Consider the following 17,262-nt stretch of genomic DNA (forward strand, 5'->3'; position numbering starts at 1 on the left):
TAATCGCCTCCCAAAAGTCCCACCTCCAAATACCATCACCTTGGGGGTGAGGATTTCAACGTATTAATTTTGGGAGGAACATAAACCATAGCAAAGACTAACTAGCTTTATGCTTGTGATGACAGGTGCTATGTTCTGTCTCCAGATATTGTGTCTGACAAAGTAGTTTTTTCCAAAGTGAAGACAAAGGGGAACATGGAACATTCAACCACATCTAGCTGGTTAGAATGGTGGTGTGAATAAGCTGGAAAAAATCTTCCATAAGAGGGAGAAAGACAATGGAACTGAGAATTTTATTTTTTTATTTAACATACATTATGTATAATGTGTATAGATTAAGAGGGCCTCCTAAATGTTTCAGAAAAATGTGGAGGTCCTCAGACACATTACTAGGGCATGGAATGGAAATGTATTACCAGTGGGGAACAGTACATTGGCTGGATCTCATATTTCCATTACATTGCCACTAACTAGAAATCAAAAGAGATTTTTTTTTTCTTCCCACAAAAGAAAAGATCTTGGTTTAGGCCTTCCTCTAGTTTTCTCTCTACTCTCCAGTGATACTCTGAAAACTCTTCTTACAAGTGGACATTGCCTACATCATGAGGTGCATACTTACTATTGGGAAGTATGACATTATTATTTAACAATATGCAGGCATTTAGGGGCACAAGCTATATATAATTCATTTATTTTTACAAGTACAGCACTCCAGAGCTGTGTTACTCATAAATGGGGGGTGAGGCAATGTATGGTAGCAATAATAAACATAATAAAATAAAATAATAATAAACACGATATACAATAAACCCTCAAAATGCATTTGCTTAATCTATTAATAATCAAGTCTTAGGCAGCTAAATATAGGCAGTATAATTTGTAATCTTATAATAACTTGAGATTTTCTTTTCAGTTTCCTTCAGGTAACCACAATTTCCTGTGTAATTATGAATTTAGTAAGAAGGTTAATATATAATCAATTTTAAGCTTCTCTTGGCATTTTAATATAATGAATATTTTCTGAATACAAAGTAAAGTGGAAGAACACAGTGAGAAAGAAAATTAAAGGAGAGAGGAAGAAAATAATATTATCAACTTAAATCATAGCAAGTTATTACCTGTAAATAATACATGGCCTTGGATTGGGCATATAGCATCAAAATGCAAACATCCAGTAGTTGTTTGGTGTGCCAACTAAAGACAAACAATACTATCTGTTAATATTTGTCATTATTATATAATTTTTATGTATAATCAAACTTCAAGAATTTTTTTAAATTAAATAATAGCTGTGTACATTAATGCAATCATGGGGTACAGTGTGATGTTTTCATAAACAATTTGAAATATCTTCACGAAACTGGTTAACATAGCCTTCCTGTCTTTCTTAGAAACTTCAGGAATTAAAACAGACATTTTTATACTTTAGTAGCTGAGTACTACCTACATTAAGTAAAATTTAAAGTATGTGTACTAAAAAGTTATATTAAAATGTTTCCCATCTTTAGTCAATGGATAATGTCAGCCATTGCTAAAGTATGATAAGCATAATATATTTGTTTTATATGTTAGTTAAATTTTGATCCAGATAATAAAGTTAATAGTGTTTTTGATCTTAGGGTTTTGTTTGTTTGTTTGTTTTGTTTTTTTGAGACAGAGTCTCACTTTGTTGCCCTCAGTAGGGTGCTGTAGTGTCACAGCTCACAGCAACCTCCAACTCTTGGGCTTAACCAATTCTCTTGCCTCAGCCTCCTGAGTAGCTGGGACTACAGGTGCCTGCCACAATGCCTGGCTATTTTTTGTTGCAATACTCATTTTAGCTAGCTGGGACCAGGAACCCTCCACCCTCGGTACATGGGACCGGAGCCCTACCTACTGAGCCACAGGCGCTGCCCCTGATCTTAGGTCTTATTCAAATGTAAGTAAAAAGAGGCTTTCTTCTAATTTAATATTAACCCAGATACTAGGCCAAGTTCTAAAGATACAAGGCAGTGCCATTCTGGGTCTCTTAAGATGAGAAAACAGAAAATTAATAAAATTAGAATAATTAGATGAGTGCTTTATGAAGATATCAACAATATTATTATTTTACAATAAATGGAGGGGTAGAGCAGAAAGAGCTTAGGTATGCTATAGATAAAGAGTATTGCAAAGGTGTGCAAAGTGTGAAAGAGCATGCCATTTAGTTTTAGGGCACAGAGAGCTTGATGGAAAAAAAGCTGATGATTGGCAAGCTTGGCAGAGACAGATCATGAAAGAATCTTTTACAACATATGGGAAACTTTGGACCCCATCTCATATGAAAAAAGATGTTTCTGGCTATAGTATGAAGAATGGATTAGAAGAGAGGCTAGGTTAGGCTAGGATAGGGAAAAAAAAAAGATCTGTAATGGTGAAGGCATAATGACTCTAAAAACTAGGCATAACTAATTAAAAGCAAATAAAACCTTTAAAAGATTTCTAGATTCTGACATAGCATTTTTAATTTTAAAACAAAACAAAGCTAGCAGCTTTCCTGGGATAAAACCTTTTTCTGATTTCTGACATATCTTTCTCTTTATTAAGCTTTGAGGGACCAAAGTATCATATTTCTGTTAAGACCACATTTATTACCAAAATTTATGATCCTTGATATGTGTCTGGAGCTTCAAAATTCCTAAGTATTTTATCTTTGTAATAACTGTTTCAAATATGTAATGCAGATTTCATCATGCATAGTTTCAAATAGAAAGTGGGTAACTCTAAGGGAAAAAGCTACATTATCTGCTGTGGATGACCAGCAAACAAAAAAGCTAGGACTAGAATTCTGGTATAATGATTTATAATCCCAGGCTCCACCTTCCCCCACCTTCTTGTGCCTTTGCTAATTATTATCTCTAAATGTGAACATGAATAATCAGAGGTGTGCTGTTAAATGTTTAACAACTGACTCTGGGGTGGAAAGATGGAGATCTTGATTTGTAGCTTTTACCCATTTCCATGGTGTAAATATTCTCGCTATGGCTATGTTTACCAACTCAACGTCCCTCAACAGAGTTGGAAAGTGATGCACTTCAGTAGGACATTCTGGACACATCACTGTGCTTGAAATAGCATATATCAAATGCTGATTCCAAAATTTCATTAAATAAGGTTGATTTTTAAGGATTCTATTTTCTAACATGTCATACCTCTCAAATTTTTGTGAGTACTCAGTTGATTGCTTGGCATTTAATGTGTTCGGATAAATAAAGGCAGGTACTGAAATGATCTCTAAGGTACCAGACTTCACTTGCTTTTTGAATCTATAAATAGAAATAAATGAAGACTTATGATTGAATACTTAATTTACTAAAACAACAAATACTCAAAAATAATTTCCTGTTCACGTCCATGTATTTAATTTGAATTAATTCATATGTTTGATACATATCAACATCACAACATTAGTACATTGTAGCCAAAGTATTTCTTCCATAAACTAATGACATATCTAAAAATTAAAATATACAATATAAATTTATCTCCTCTTATAAAAATTATAAGTACTTTGAGTTTTTTTAAGTTTACAATTCAGATGCATACTTTGACATTCAAAATAATGGAACTGATTGGTTACGATAACAAAATAACTACAAGAGAGCAAGAACATTAGATCACTTTTTAAAGAAATATTAAATAATTTTGAATTTAATGAATCCTACTGAAAAGCAGTGGGATTCCTGAAACAAGACTACCACATCAAGCAAGGATTAAGTCTAACTCTTGTTCACAACTCACTGGAGGACTATGTATACTTTTATCACCTTTATTTTTAAAAGTTAGTACTGATAGACCAATAAGAACTTCACTAAATACATAAAATTTTGTTCACAAAAACTGCAACATAAATCTTATACCATCAAAGTAAAGGATGGGAGGCCAAGAAGAATATCCCAGGGAGAACATTTTAAATGGTTTCTTTAGGGATAGATAATATGATTTTAAATGAGATTTAAATTTAGACATTATATTATTTATTAAAATTTTAAAGGCTCAATAAAATGTTTGTTTTATCCTATGTAAAAATTAAAAAAGCAGGACTAAATTTTACATGCATAATCTCAATTATGTGCAAAAGGAGCAGTCCTTGCTTTGGGCAATTCCAAATGCATAAATTTCAGTTACTGTATTTTAGCTAAATAGTACAAATCTCCTCAACAACACTGTCAAATTTTTAGTCACCATGGTATATTAACTCTAAATAGTTGTGTAAAGTATGAACTTTGCCGTTAGCTCCTCAGTGTACAAATCACTGCATAACAAATGCACCTCATCAACAGTGGCTATTACATCACTTCTTTCAAAGTCGGCTGGCGACCGATCATTGTGCATCTGTTATTCAGTTCACTTGCAGAGCACAAAACAAGCGTTGCATTGCCTCATCTCCCAGTAATACATAAACTCACATGACATTTAACAAAAGTGGGTAATCAAAAAGGGAATTGGCTGATAGATGAAAGCACAGCAAGAGAACACTAGCAATGAATTTGGATGTGATTATTTTACAGGTGATCATGAGAATGCTGATACCTTTGCTATTTAACAGACTCTAGATATGCAACAAAGGGAACTTAGTGGAGGTGACCTTAAATGACCTAAATGAGGAAAATAGCTGTGGCAAAAAGTAGGGTACATAGGAAGTGCTCTATAAATAGAAAAAAAAATCCTAAAACCTCTGCATTGAAGAAACTCTGAGATATTTCATGATATTGAAAAGGCAAAGGACAAAATATTGGAACCTGATCCAAACTTAGAAAGGAGTATATCAATTTGTCAGAGCATAGAAGAGATCTTTGCTCTGCATTTTAAGTTATATAGCAAGAAAAAGGCAAGCACTCTTTAAAGTATTCTTCATGATGTTTCTAAAGGAAAAAATGAATGCTTTATGTATTAATACTTTAATGTTTTAAACAGCAAGGTAATAGTTTGATCTTTATAATATTTTCCATTTAGAGTTGACAGTAAGAGAGCAGTGTTTTGGCGAATGTTTAAAGATCATAGAAAAATTGTGATTTTGCCCATTGATTATTAATATTGCCTCACATAGTTTAAATTTGCACAATTATTTTTATAGCCCCACACAGACTTGCAAACCAAGGATCGCCTGAATATGTATAAACACACACACAAACACCTGCATGGAAGAAAGCGCGTGGTCTATAATGGGTATGTAACCTCAGCAAGGGGTGGGAACAGTATACTGTGCTAGATGAATGGGGGTTTTATACCCCGAAAAGTCTCTGTGCCAGTGTTGCTTCTTTTCACTTGCTGATCCTACACCAGTAATTTAATTTCTATGACCTTCCAATTTTCTCATCTGTAAAACTGGAATTGTAATACATACCATTTGGAGAAAAAACTGTTGAAAATACATGCTGGAATTCTTCCCAGGCTCTATGCATTAGAGGAAGAGTTCCTGGTTATTTATTTTTGTGGGAGTGTAAATGGGGGAAGGTAGGGAATGAAAGTCTTACCAGCCAAGGTCAGATTCTGGGGTATATCAAATGGAAACATTTTAAAAAACTAATTTTAGTATGTTCTTTCAGGAGTAGAAAATTCTGGTGTGGTTTCTTGCATTGTGGTAAAAATGAGAAACAATGTCTGCATTTTTAAGCACACTTGTGTAACTTTAAACCACAAGATTTTGTACAGCAATTTATAGAGTTGCAGAGGCAAATAAAAATAACATCAAGTGTCAGTATATACATTCACCAAAAATTTCACAACACAGAGGTTAATAAGTAAATTTTGTCCTCTAGACTATTTCATCTAAAGTCCAGAAGTTAAATTATAAATAATTTTACCTTGACGATATACTTGGTATCCTTATGAGGGGAATCCTGACAAATAAGTTAAAACTAAGGCAAAGATATACAAATGATTCCTGGGAATAAGACAGCATAATTGTAAGCCTTTGGAAGATCACTCAAAGAAATTATAGTATGTGGTTATTCAACTGTTTGTGTACTCCATTTGCAGAATTTTCACTGACTTTTCATGATACTTTCTGCTCAGAGGTGCAGGTGGGCTGACTCCATCGGTCTTGCTGACTGCCTGTTTGCTCATCACACTTCCGTTCTACCCTGTGCATCCTGAGGCTCCCCTCTCCCCCAGCTAGCTACCAGTTGGCTTCTGGTGGAAGCCCCAGGAACTGACAAAAGAGACTGGAAGGCATTGGAAAATGTTCATTCTGCTTTTTGTCTGGGGCGAAGTCTCCAGCAGCAGCAGCGGGATGGAGCAGCAATGATGTCATCACCTGCCAGGGTGACTGAGATGGTGGAAAATCCAGCCCCAGCCGAGAGGCGACCCTCTAGCACCTGCTGGAACTGTTCCCAAAGGTGCAGCAGGGGGAGCAGCCCGCTTCTCATCTTGGAATTTGACTCCCTCGCCCTTTGTGCTCCTCCTGTCCCCTTTTTTCTCAGCCCATTTAGACTCATTTTGACCAGTTCTTTGTGTGATTCCCTCTTTTCCCTTTATTTGAACTCCCAAGAGTTTTTCCCGTTTGGACACTGACTGGCACCCCTTCTGTGTAAAGTTCCCCATGCCTCATCAAGTATGGTTCAAAGTGGTGATTTTCTAATTCTATTCACCTTATGGTTATTAGCTGGAATTCTTTTGACTGGACTAACTTTGCCTCATCCACTAGAGCTTCTTGGTAAGTAAAAACAAAGCAAAGCAAACCAGTCTTCTGGCTAAACCAAAATCTGTTAGCCAGATGCATCTTGAAGGCCGTATTTCCAAACCTAGTCTACAGCAGAAAATGCATATTTCTCAGTATAGTACCTGATCTCATCATAGTCTAGTCTACCTTATTTCCTACCAGTCTTTCCTCCCCAACTCCAAACATCCATCTTCCAAAATTTATATTTAAAAAATCCAGAATGCTTCCTCTTGGCCTGTCTTCCCAAGCGATTCCACTTGCCAGGCTTGACCTTTCTCTTCTTGTCTATGAAGCATGGGCTACTCACACCTAGACTCTGCTCCATTATGATTTTCTCAAGAAAGTTCTTTTTGATATCTGCAGGTAGAGTTAAATACCTTCTCCTCCATATGCAATCAGGAGGAAGAATCAAGTCAAACTCACGTGCTGTTCTGAGAAATCTCAGTATTACTGAAAGTTAGTGAAATTCTGCAAATGAAATATACAATTAATTAACAAGGTACTATAATGTCTTTGAGTGATCTTCAAAAGACTTAGAATTATGCTGTCCTATGTTCTCATGCAGCCTTACTCATACCGCTGGGATTTCTTTCTTTTCTTTGCTGTGATTTCTTTCTTTCTTTCTTTCTTTTAAATAAGATGTATCACCCACTCGAACATAAGGATTGGTAAGGTTGGGTCCATTCCACAGCATCTTGCTTGATACATAATTTCATGTTAGTTCATCATTATGTGCTTTGCCTACTTGCAGCTGAAGGAAATTGTAACAAAAGTGGCAAAGTCACTACAGTGAACATTTTAGTAGACTTCTTTCAGATGCCATAGATTTCATGGAAAACAGACATTATAACAATTCTAGCATAAAGAATATGCATTGTAATAGATAACCTGCAAAGTTAGGGGAAATCGTAAGCTGTACTTCATCACAGGTTAGAAAAAACTACGGTTCTTTCTGCAAAGCCACACTCATTAAAATGAATGTGATTGCTAACAAAGTAATAATACAATTAGACAGAAAAAAAATAGGATCAAAAATGAAAGAATGGCCAATTTTAAAATATATCAGACAGTACTTACCTTTTTGTAATCAGGTTAACAACAGATTGTAAGTAATCTTTATTACTCTAAAAATGAGAAAAAGCATTTTACTATAAGTAAGCATGCCTCATAGTTTTATTAATACAATATTTTTTGCCACATATAAATGTAATTTACATGTGTAGTGCCACTATGTGCTAATAATTTCTGGTGTTTTTTGCTTTCTATAAAAATAATTTAAACTATCTATATGTTTAAAAAGATGTCTTAAATATGGAAAATATTTATTTATCTCCTCTGGCCACAGTATGAAATATTACTATACATTATTTACACTCAAAAATTAGTACACAAAATCTTATATATGTGTATCTAAAAATGTTTCACTCTAAAAATGGTTATTTAGGGATGGTTTATTTCAAAGAACTCCTTTTGAAAGCTACTCTTCATTTTGTGGATATTGTATGACAATAAGCTTACTTAATGATATCAGGCGGCGCCCATGGCTCAAAGGAGTAGGGTACTGGCCCCATATGCCAGGGTGGCGGGTTCAAACCCAGCCCCAGCCAAAAACTACAAAAAAAAAGATACCATATTTTTCTGGACAGTATTATTCAGCTTTTGATTTCCAATTTCTTTTCTTTCAATAAACTTTGTGGACTTGCTCTTCATTGCACAGTGTGCTAGATTATATCACAGACTCATTTGTAAAGAGCCTTTGATAGTTCATCTTGGTAAGTTTTTTTTTTTTTTTTTAGACCGAGTCTCAAGCTGTGGCCTGGAGAGAGTGTGTAGTATCATAGTTCACAGCAACCTCCAACTCTTGGGCTCAAGTGATCCTCTTGCCTCACTTATTTTATTTTTAGTGGAGATGGGGTCTCACTTTTATGCTCAGGCTGGTCTCAAACTCATAGATTAAGCAATCCACCCACCTCAGCCCCCAAGAGTGCTAGGATTACAGGTACCACACCTGGCCATTGGTATGATTTTTAAAAAGTAAATGGCGTTTACAAGATGGGCCCTTAGGGCCCATAAACATTTCCAATATAAAATTTTGAAACAATAGAACAAACACAGTTCTGTTGCCAAAGCTGAGCACTCTTTAAGGCAGCTCTGAATGTATATACTTAGATCCTTTGTTTAAAAATGTCAGACATGATATAGATAAGTTTATTATAGTACTTGAGGCTTTAATAAGTTGATTCACCAGCTGTTTGTCACACACCGAAACATATTATATTTTAAACATAGTACTAAATTTGTACTTCTTAGGTGCTCCATATTCCATTTTTAAATCCCCTCAGTATTTTTTTTTTTTTTTGAGACTAAGTTCCACTTTGTTGTCCTGGGTTGAGTACTGTGGCATCATTGCTCACAGCAACCTTAAACTCCTAGGCTCAAGTGATTCACTTCTCTCAGCCTTCCCAGTAGCTGGGACTATAAGTGCCTGCCACAATGCCTGGCTATTTTTTAGAGACGGGGGTCTTGCTCTTGCTCAGGCTGGTCTTGAACCCATGAGCTCAAGCAATCCACCTGCCTTGCCTTCCTAGAGTGCTAGGATTATAGGAATGAGCCACTCACTGTGCCCACCCCTTCCTCCCCAGTATTTTTATTATTAGTCTAAACATTTTAGGTAGATGCACTGTTCCAACAGCAGAAAAATAAAAATTATAATATGTAAAAATAAGAAAACATAACAAAACATTTTGGAAATTATGTGTATGCTTTCTTTTAATATAAGACATTAAGCTGGGATAGAATGTTTGCTCATTAATTTCTATTTTCCTAATAGTTCTTCTGTTGCTGGTTTAATGACTTAGAGTTTTTTCTGCATTAAAACAATAAGAATAAAGAAAGGATAACAAATATTCCATTAATTCTCAGTATTCATAAACAGCATAAATGTAAAATTATTTACATTTTGGAGATTGTCATGCCAAGTTTGCTCCTTCTCTTTTTACCTTCGTCCATTATCTGTCTGCACATCTTTTTCCCTCCTTCCCTTTCTTCCCTCTTTCTCATTTTACATAGATAATATTATGTTAAACACGATACGTTACAACATCTTTTCACTCAACATGATATAAGCATTATTTTACATCAGGGAGTCTAGATATTTATTTTTCTTACAGTGCTTCCAGAGTATTGCATTGTAGAGACACACAGAAAAGTATTTGATCAACTTCTTGTTGATAGATATTTTGGTTGTTTCTAATACTCTACTTTCACAAAGCAACAATGTACTGAAAATCCTTGAAATAATTATTTATTGAACACTTAACTCTGTGCCATGTATCATTCTAAGTACTTTAACTATATTAGCTAACTTTATCTGCAAACAACCCTATGACACAGGCAACATGATCATAATTTTACAGATAAGGAAAGTGAGACATAGAGAAGTTAAGTAATTCGCTCAAGTTTACAAGTCACAAGTAGAGAACCTGGCACGTGAACCTTGGTAAGTAGGATCCAATGTCTGTATTCTCAACCACAAAACTATATTGTCATATTTTAATTATTTTTAAACACTTGTCTGATTATCTTCTTAGGATAAGTTCCCAGAATGTGGATCTCTGAGATAAAGGATATATACCTTTTATATTTGACACATACTGCCAAATTCTTTTCCCAAAGTTCTTTTGGTGTTAATATTTACACAATATTTTGTAGTTTTAAGAGGTGCTATGAGCATAACAGAAATCTTCGGAGCCATCAGAAAGACCTAGATTTGAATCTACTCTATGAACTACTGGACAAGTTACTTTCTTTAGAACTTCTCTAGTTTCTTCATCTGCAAATTAGAATACTTATTTTACAGGGATATAACCCAGGTAACAAATGTCTATAAAAATAATCCTGATCCCTTAGATATAAGGAGTCCCTCAATTAATAGTAGTTATTATTACTTCATGTAAATTATCTCTTGATTCATATACCAACCTTTTATTGGGCTGGGCACATTTTATTACTATAGCATAAATTATATTTTTGTAATTTCTGTACCATATAGTAGGAAGGGACTGTATATAAAATGTAATTTAAATCAAACAATCTTAGATGCCCCCCTTTCAACCATTAGGTTTTCTTTTGAGATTTATATATTTATTCCTTCCCTGTGGTATCAAAAAAGTATTGAATATATTATCTGCTATCTAAAAAATAGGTATCTATGGGTTGCTTTTTTAAATTTAAGAAAAAGTTTCAAAATGGTTTGGTGATTACCAGTTAAGATGGGAATTTGAAGACCACAGGGTCATGGTAAGAGGAGCTTATTTTTTATACATACATCTGCAACAGAGACGATCACCACACAGTTCTTTTCTTCTGAAGGCGTCATCCTGGAGACAACAGAGGTCAGTGTTTGCTTCAGGTAAGTATAATTTCTTCTGTTAACAGTGGAAATACCCAGTGCAAAAGAAACTGCAGACATGGGAGTATGACATCGTCATTTCAAACCACAGAGAAAAGCGTAGCTCAGCATTAACTCTATGCTTAGTGCTATGTTGGAGTTAGTCTTATGTCATGAGACTCCACTACAAACACAATTCAGATTATTTTAATTTTTATCACATATATCATTCTCTGTTTGAAGAAATTCCAGTTTGCAGAGATTGTTAGTAAATGCATTAAATGGACTCCAAATAATAATTAAAATAAAAATGACTAAAAACAAACAAAGAAACAGGTTCCAAGATATTTCTATAACATCTTGGAAAGGGGTAAAGGGTAAAGGGTTTTGGTGTAGTGGAAATGAAACTAACCACTTTCCATTTATTACAGCTTTCATCTAACTGGGTAAAAAATGTCACATATTGGCTGATTCCGCTGCAACCCAAAGCACAAAAAAATGCTGCGAAGTATTTTCTTCTATTAAAAAAAGTATGAAGTAATTCTAAATAATTTAGTGGAATGCATCTATGCCCCAAACTGACTTATTGCCTAATTGTGCCTGGGTCACTGGGCAGTACAGACGCCATATTATCCTTGATGGATACCAGGATTTCATCAAGGAAGTCTGTCCAAACCGAGTCTTGCCTGTGTCAGCGCCTGGCTGGATGGGCTGAGCCCAGATGCGCTGCATCTCCTGCCTCAATTTCCCCTCCTTAAAAATGGGAATAAGGACTTTCAAAATGGCTGAATGACGAACTCAGAAAATCCTCTTCCTAAAAATCAATAATAAAACTGAAAAAAATTGTCAAAATAATCATTTTAGAGCCCTGGCATACAACAAAGTAGAAAATCTATTGACCTTCAATAACAGTAGGAATCAGTATTCCGCTTATTACTACTGAGTGTGAATATATTTTCATATGTTTATACTTTAGATGTATTGTCGTCTGTGAAATTTCTGTTAAAGCTCTTGCCCATTTCTCTATTGAGCTGCCTGCATTTTTCTTACTGATTGTTGACACTCTTCACATATTCTGCACATGAGCCCTTTGTCATGTATTTATGTGTTACAAAATTCATCTCCGCTCTGGGTTCCCTTTTCCATGTTTTCCCTCTTGATGAACAGAAATTCTTACTTTTAACGTAGTGAAATTTACCAATCATTTCCTTTCTAGTTCATGCTTTTTGCATCCTGCTGAGGAACATCTGCTTATCTTCAGTTCATGAAGATATTCTCCTGCGTTACCTTCTAGATGGCTTATTGCTTGCCCTCTGTATTGAGATCTATGATCCACTCCAAATTCATTTCTATGGAGGGTGTGAGGAAGGAATCAGGTTTCAAGCTGAGGGTCCACTATAAATGCAATTCCTGGAATGGCTTCCCAGGATTTAGGATAAAGAATGGATTGATAAGAGTTTCACAAGGCCCAGGGTGACCAGGTCCACTCTATCCCTTCTGTTTCAAAACCTCCTCTTCTCACAGCAACCAAATACCGTCTCTTACCTCCAAGCCTTTGCCATTCCTTTTTGCCTAGAATGCTCTTTTTTCTCTGGTCCCCTTTGCTAATTCTACTCATTCTTCAGAGTTCAACTAAATAGTCATTTTGACCACAAATTTACACTTAACCCTTTCTAACTAAGCTGAGTGAATCAGCTGCGTATTATGATGTGGTCTCTCACAGTATTCATCACCCCTTTTCTTGGCTAGAATGCCAGTTTGATGAGAACAAACTGCTTCTCTGTTACATTATAAATCCAGCATTAATATAAAGACTGGTACATAGTAATGCCAATAAGTTTGGGATGAGTGAACGAATGGCCAAGCCCCTTATTATTGGGCCTCTGGCCCTGGTCTTGCTATTGATAACTTCCCACCCCAATTGTGCATAAAAGCTATGCATTCTTTCTAAGCCTTCTTGCTGTTTGACCTTTACACCTTTCTTTTCCTCTCCCTGGATGTCCATCTCTACTTTTCCACTGTCCACCACCTAGCGCTTCCTTACTTAGCTTATTCCGATTCTTTTTCCCTTCATGTCACTTCCATGTCAGTCACTTCCTCCAGAGAGTGTTCCCCAATTCCCCTAGCAGAGGTTTCTGGCCCCTCCCTAGTATCGATATTTTGCTCAAGTCACTTTACAATTGCCATATCATTTGTCTCTCTTATGAGGGTGGGGTCCATGTTTTGTTCGTCATTATGTCCCCAGACCTAATAAATGTCTAGAACAGAGGAGAAGCTTATTAAATGAGGGGACATGAGAGACTTTACAAGGAAGCTGCGTAAGGAAGTCACATGACAATCTGTTGTGTGTTGACAGGAGGTGGTGTGGTCATTATAGGCAGTGATCAACACATGAAAAACATACGGAGATCTCAAAGACCTTGGCCTATTTGTGAAAACTGCAAGTGATTTGGGGTTGCTGGAAAGGAGTAGCAGAAATTGAGATCTGAAAGATCTAACTTACTGTGCATACACCCTGTCAAGGAGCTAACATCATCCTGTGTGCACTGGGGATCTATTTTAAGAGTCAAACATATCAGTTATGAATTTTAGTAACATATCTCTGAGGAAAATATGAAGAATGGATTAGCTTAGTAAGACTAAAACCAAGAGGAAAATTGTAAGTCTGTTTCCATAGCCCAGGCAAGAACTAATGAGGGGCATAGTCAAAAATAGTTATAAGAAGCTACAGAGAGCAGAAATCATCTGAGATATATTCAGAATATGGAACAAATAAGACTAATGATGGATTCCTCAGGAGGCCGTGCCAAGGGCAGTGACACTTCTGCGTATATTCTATGTGTTAGATCTTTTACTTGCCAGGAACAAAACCTCCCTTCAGTTGCCTCTGGTGATTGAGAAAAGCTGTCATAGGGGCCTCAAAAGAAGAATACTATAAATTTAATTGCACATGAGCTTTATGGACACCCTGTATAGGCATCATGGCTGGAGAACAGGGTATATTTGGGGAATTACAAGATTATTCAGGATTGAACACTGCTCTGACCACTGGGTGATGTCAACACTCCCCTGCACGAGGAGTGCTATTGCTCCGCCAGCCAGCACTGTTGCTCTCCCACCTTCCTTTTGCTCTACTGATGGGGCTTCTGCTTATAGTTCCTGATGCTTAATCAAGACCATACTTATTCTTGGCATCTCATTTCTTATCGTTTCTATGCATTTTTTTCTGTGTCCTTCAACTTTTCCTCCTATAAACCATAGCTTTCGTCTAGCCTGCTCATTATACTCATTTTTACACACATGTATGTGCATATTTATGTACCTCTAAGTATGCTACATTCCTCCTGAGGGGAAATGTGATGTAAATTTTATAAGTGTGAATTTAAAAGGTTCCTTAATCTCTCTATTTCCTCAAGTATAAAATAGAGATGATAAAAGTAGGCCATGCTGCATTGGGTTATGATGACTGAATGAGACAATGAAAGAAAATATAGAGCTCAGTGAGTGGAGCACAGTAGGGATTCAGTAGATGTTAGGCAATGTCATCTGGCGTCGCCACCTAATACATAGTTTGGGATGATATGTCAGAGATACGTGATACAGAACGCTACCTGTTCCCAAGGAACTCCCTAGAGCAGGAGTTAGCAAACACTTTTCATAAAGGACCAAATAATAAATAGTTTTGCCTCGTGGGCCACACCATCTCTGCAACTACTCGACTCTGCCATTGTAGCACAAAGGCAAATAAAGACAATAAGTAAATAAATAAGCATGGCTATGTTTCAACAAGATTGTATGTAGACACAGACCCTGGGCCTGACCTACAGTGACTCACTGGAGGGAATGTGGCTTATGGGAATGGCAGGTATTCTGAAACTTAACCTTTTCTGTGAACATTTGCTGAACTTGGTCCCCAGAAAAATGGGGAAATAGGAAGATAACCAGGAAAGAATAGATTTATTAAAATCAAAGAGAGTGCCAAGTCTTTAGCAGAAGCTTAGTGTATATCTGATGTTATACTGACTTATTTTCAAAACGTTTGTATTAAAACTGAATCTGAATGCCAGACAATAATATGCTAACTCCTGGTAACCCAAATTAATGCCACATAAGCTGGTAGTCCACATACCTGAGCATGACATTAATGGATTACATCTTAAAACTTAAAAAACATGTCCCCAAAGATCAAAATATCTATATATACTTTTCCAATTCAAAGTTTTCTTACCACCTGTTTTCCCTTTGCTTACAACTACATCAGGATAAATTCTGCCTTCTTTCTTTAGATGAGGAAAAAAGAACTTGAATTCTTCAAATATATTAGATACTGCTTCATTTTTACTCGATGTACCTATTGTCTTCTCAACTGAAAAAGAGAAAAAATAGTTCTTCTAAGGTTAAAAACTTAGACATTTTTTCTCCTCTCAGAATAATTTTCCTTAAATGGGGGTTAATAAATTAATTGACCAGTTAACTAGTATTCAGTATATAAAAGTAATACTCTGAAATATGAATAACCAGAATCACAATGCTATAAAATATAGCCCAAATATTACCGACTCATATTTATTTTAAAAGTAATCTTTAAGCCTAGCATTGTGAATTCCACAACCAGAGGACAATAGAAGTGTTGGTTCCAAATGAAGGCAGCATAACTGAAGCCTGCTATAATTGGTTTCCTCTGCTGTATTGATTAATGTTGCATCATTAAAGTTTGTATATTTGCTTGTTTTGCAGTCTCTTAACATTTAATGATCGTATCTGTACCATCCACTAGAATTTGCTTCTATGATTTTGAAAAAGAAAAATAAAGTTGAAGGAGTCACATTACCCAGTCTTACTTCATAATACATGATGCAGTAATCAAAACAGTGTAGTATTACATAAAATATAAATACAGAGACCAATGGAACAGGCTATGGGATACAGAAGTAAATTCACACAAATACAGTTTATTGATTTGAAAAGTGAAGTGCAAAAACAATCAAATGCGGAAAAGATAATTGATAAATGGAGCTGGAACATGTGGACATTCGTGTGAAAAAAATTTGAAATGACCTAAACGTCACACTGTAAAAAATAACTGAAAATTTCATAGATGTAAATGTAAAACATAAAACTATGAAATTTTTAAAAACATAAATGCAAACCTTCATGATTCTGAGTTAAAGAGTCTTAGATAACAATACATAAAATATAAGTTGAACTTCATCAAAAATTAAAAATATTTCTCCCCTGCAGAAGCTCATAAAGAAAATGAAAAGACAAGCCACAGACTGGAGCAAAATATTTCCATATCATTTATCTATCTGATATACACCCAGGATTATATACAGAACCATCAAAACTCAACAAGAAAATAAACCAAACTTAAAAAAACAGGCAGACAATTTGAACAGAACTTTTACCAAAGAAGATATCTGGGTGGCAAATAACCACATAAAGTGTTTCAACATCATTAGTCACTAAAGAAATGCAACTTGAAACTATGAGACAGCTTGGCATTAAAATGCATAATAAACTAGAGTGACTAGAACTCTCTGCATTGCTGCAGGGAATGGATAGTGGCAGAGCCACACAGGAAAACAGTTTGGCATTTTCTTATAAAGTTAAACATACACTTACCAGACACTCTATCCATCCTACTTCTATGTATTAATCCTAAAATAATGAAACCTTCTCTTCATACAAAAAACATGTACATGAATGCTTATAGCAACAATTATTTGCAATTGCCAAGATCTGAAAAGGAGCCAAATGTTGCTCAATCGCTCAGAGGATAAACAAACTATATCCTTTGTAAATCTACACAGTGAAATACCTGAAATACCACTCAGCATGAAAAAGGAAACAAGCAGTTGGTCGTACAACTTGGATGAGTCTTTTCTAAGTGATGGAAGCCAGCCTTAAAGGGGTTACATGTTGCCTAATTCCTTTTGTATGGTATTAGGGAAAAGGCAGACCTGTAGGAATAGAGAAATGGTCAGTGGTTGCCAAGGGTTATGAGTACAGAGAGATTTGAGTACAAATGGAAGCCCAAGGCAGGACTTTTTCTCCTGGAGACAATGGGAAGCCACGGAAGGTTTATATATAGAACAATGTAGCTTTTACTTTGGCTACACCAGGAATAAATCAGCGAGAACAAGACTGGAGAGAAGAGGGAAAAGTTAGGAGTATGTTACCATTCATT

General features: G+C 35.6%; 1 protein-coding gene across 1 annotated transcript in view; it reads right to left on the reverse strand.

Moving 5' to 3' along the window:
• Window positions 1-17,262, reverse strand: part of MGAT4D (MGAT4 family member D) — a 64,332-nt gene that overhangs the window by 30,015 nt on the left and 17,055 nt on the right. Inside the window, exons 3-7 of the mRNA XM_012805387.2 lie at window positions 15,301-15,438; window positions 11,010-11,143; window positions 7,760-7,806; window positions 3,171-3,284; window positions 1,119-1,194 (exon numbers count right to left, since the gene is read on the reverse strand). Coding sequence (XP_012660841.2) covers window positions 1,119-1,194; window positions 3,171-3,284; window positions 7,760-7,806; window positions 11,010-11,143; window positions 15,301-15,438 — 509 coding nt within the window. The remainder of the gene's footprint in view (window positions 1-1,118; window positions 1,195-3,170; window positions 3,285-7,759; window positions 7,807-11,009; window positions 11,144-15,300; window positions 15,439-17,262) is intronic.

Source organism: Otolemur garnettii, unplaced genomic scaffold (genome assembly GCF_000181295.1).
Source record: "Otolemur garnettii isolate 467f Iridium unplaced genomic scaffold, OtoGar3 scaffold00041, whole genome shotgun sequence".
Lineage (NCBI taxonomy): Eukaryota > Metazoa > Chordata > Mammalia > Primates > Galagidae > Otolemur > Otolemur garnettii.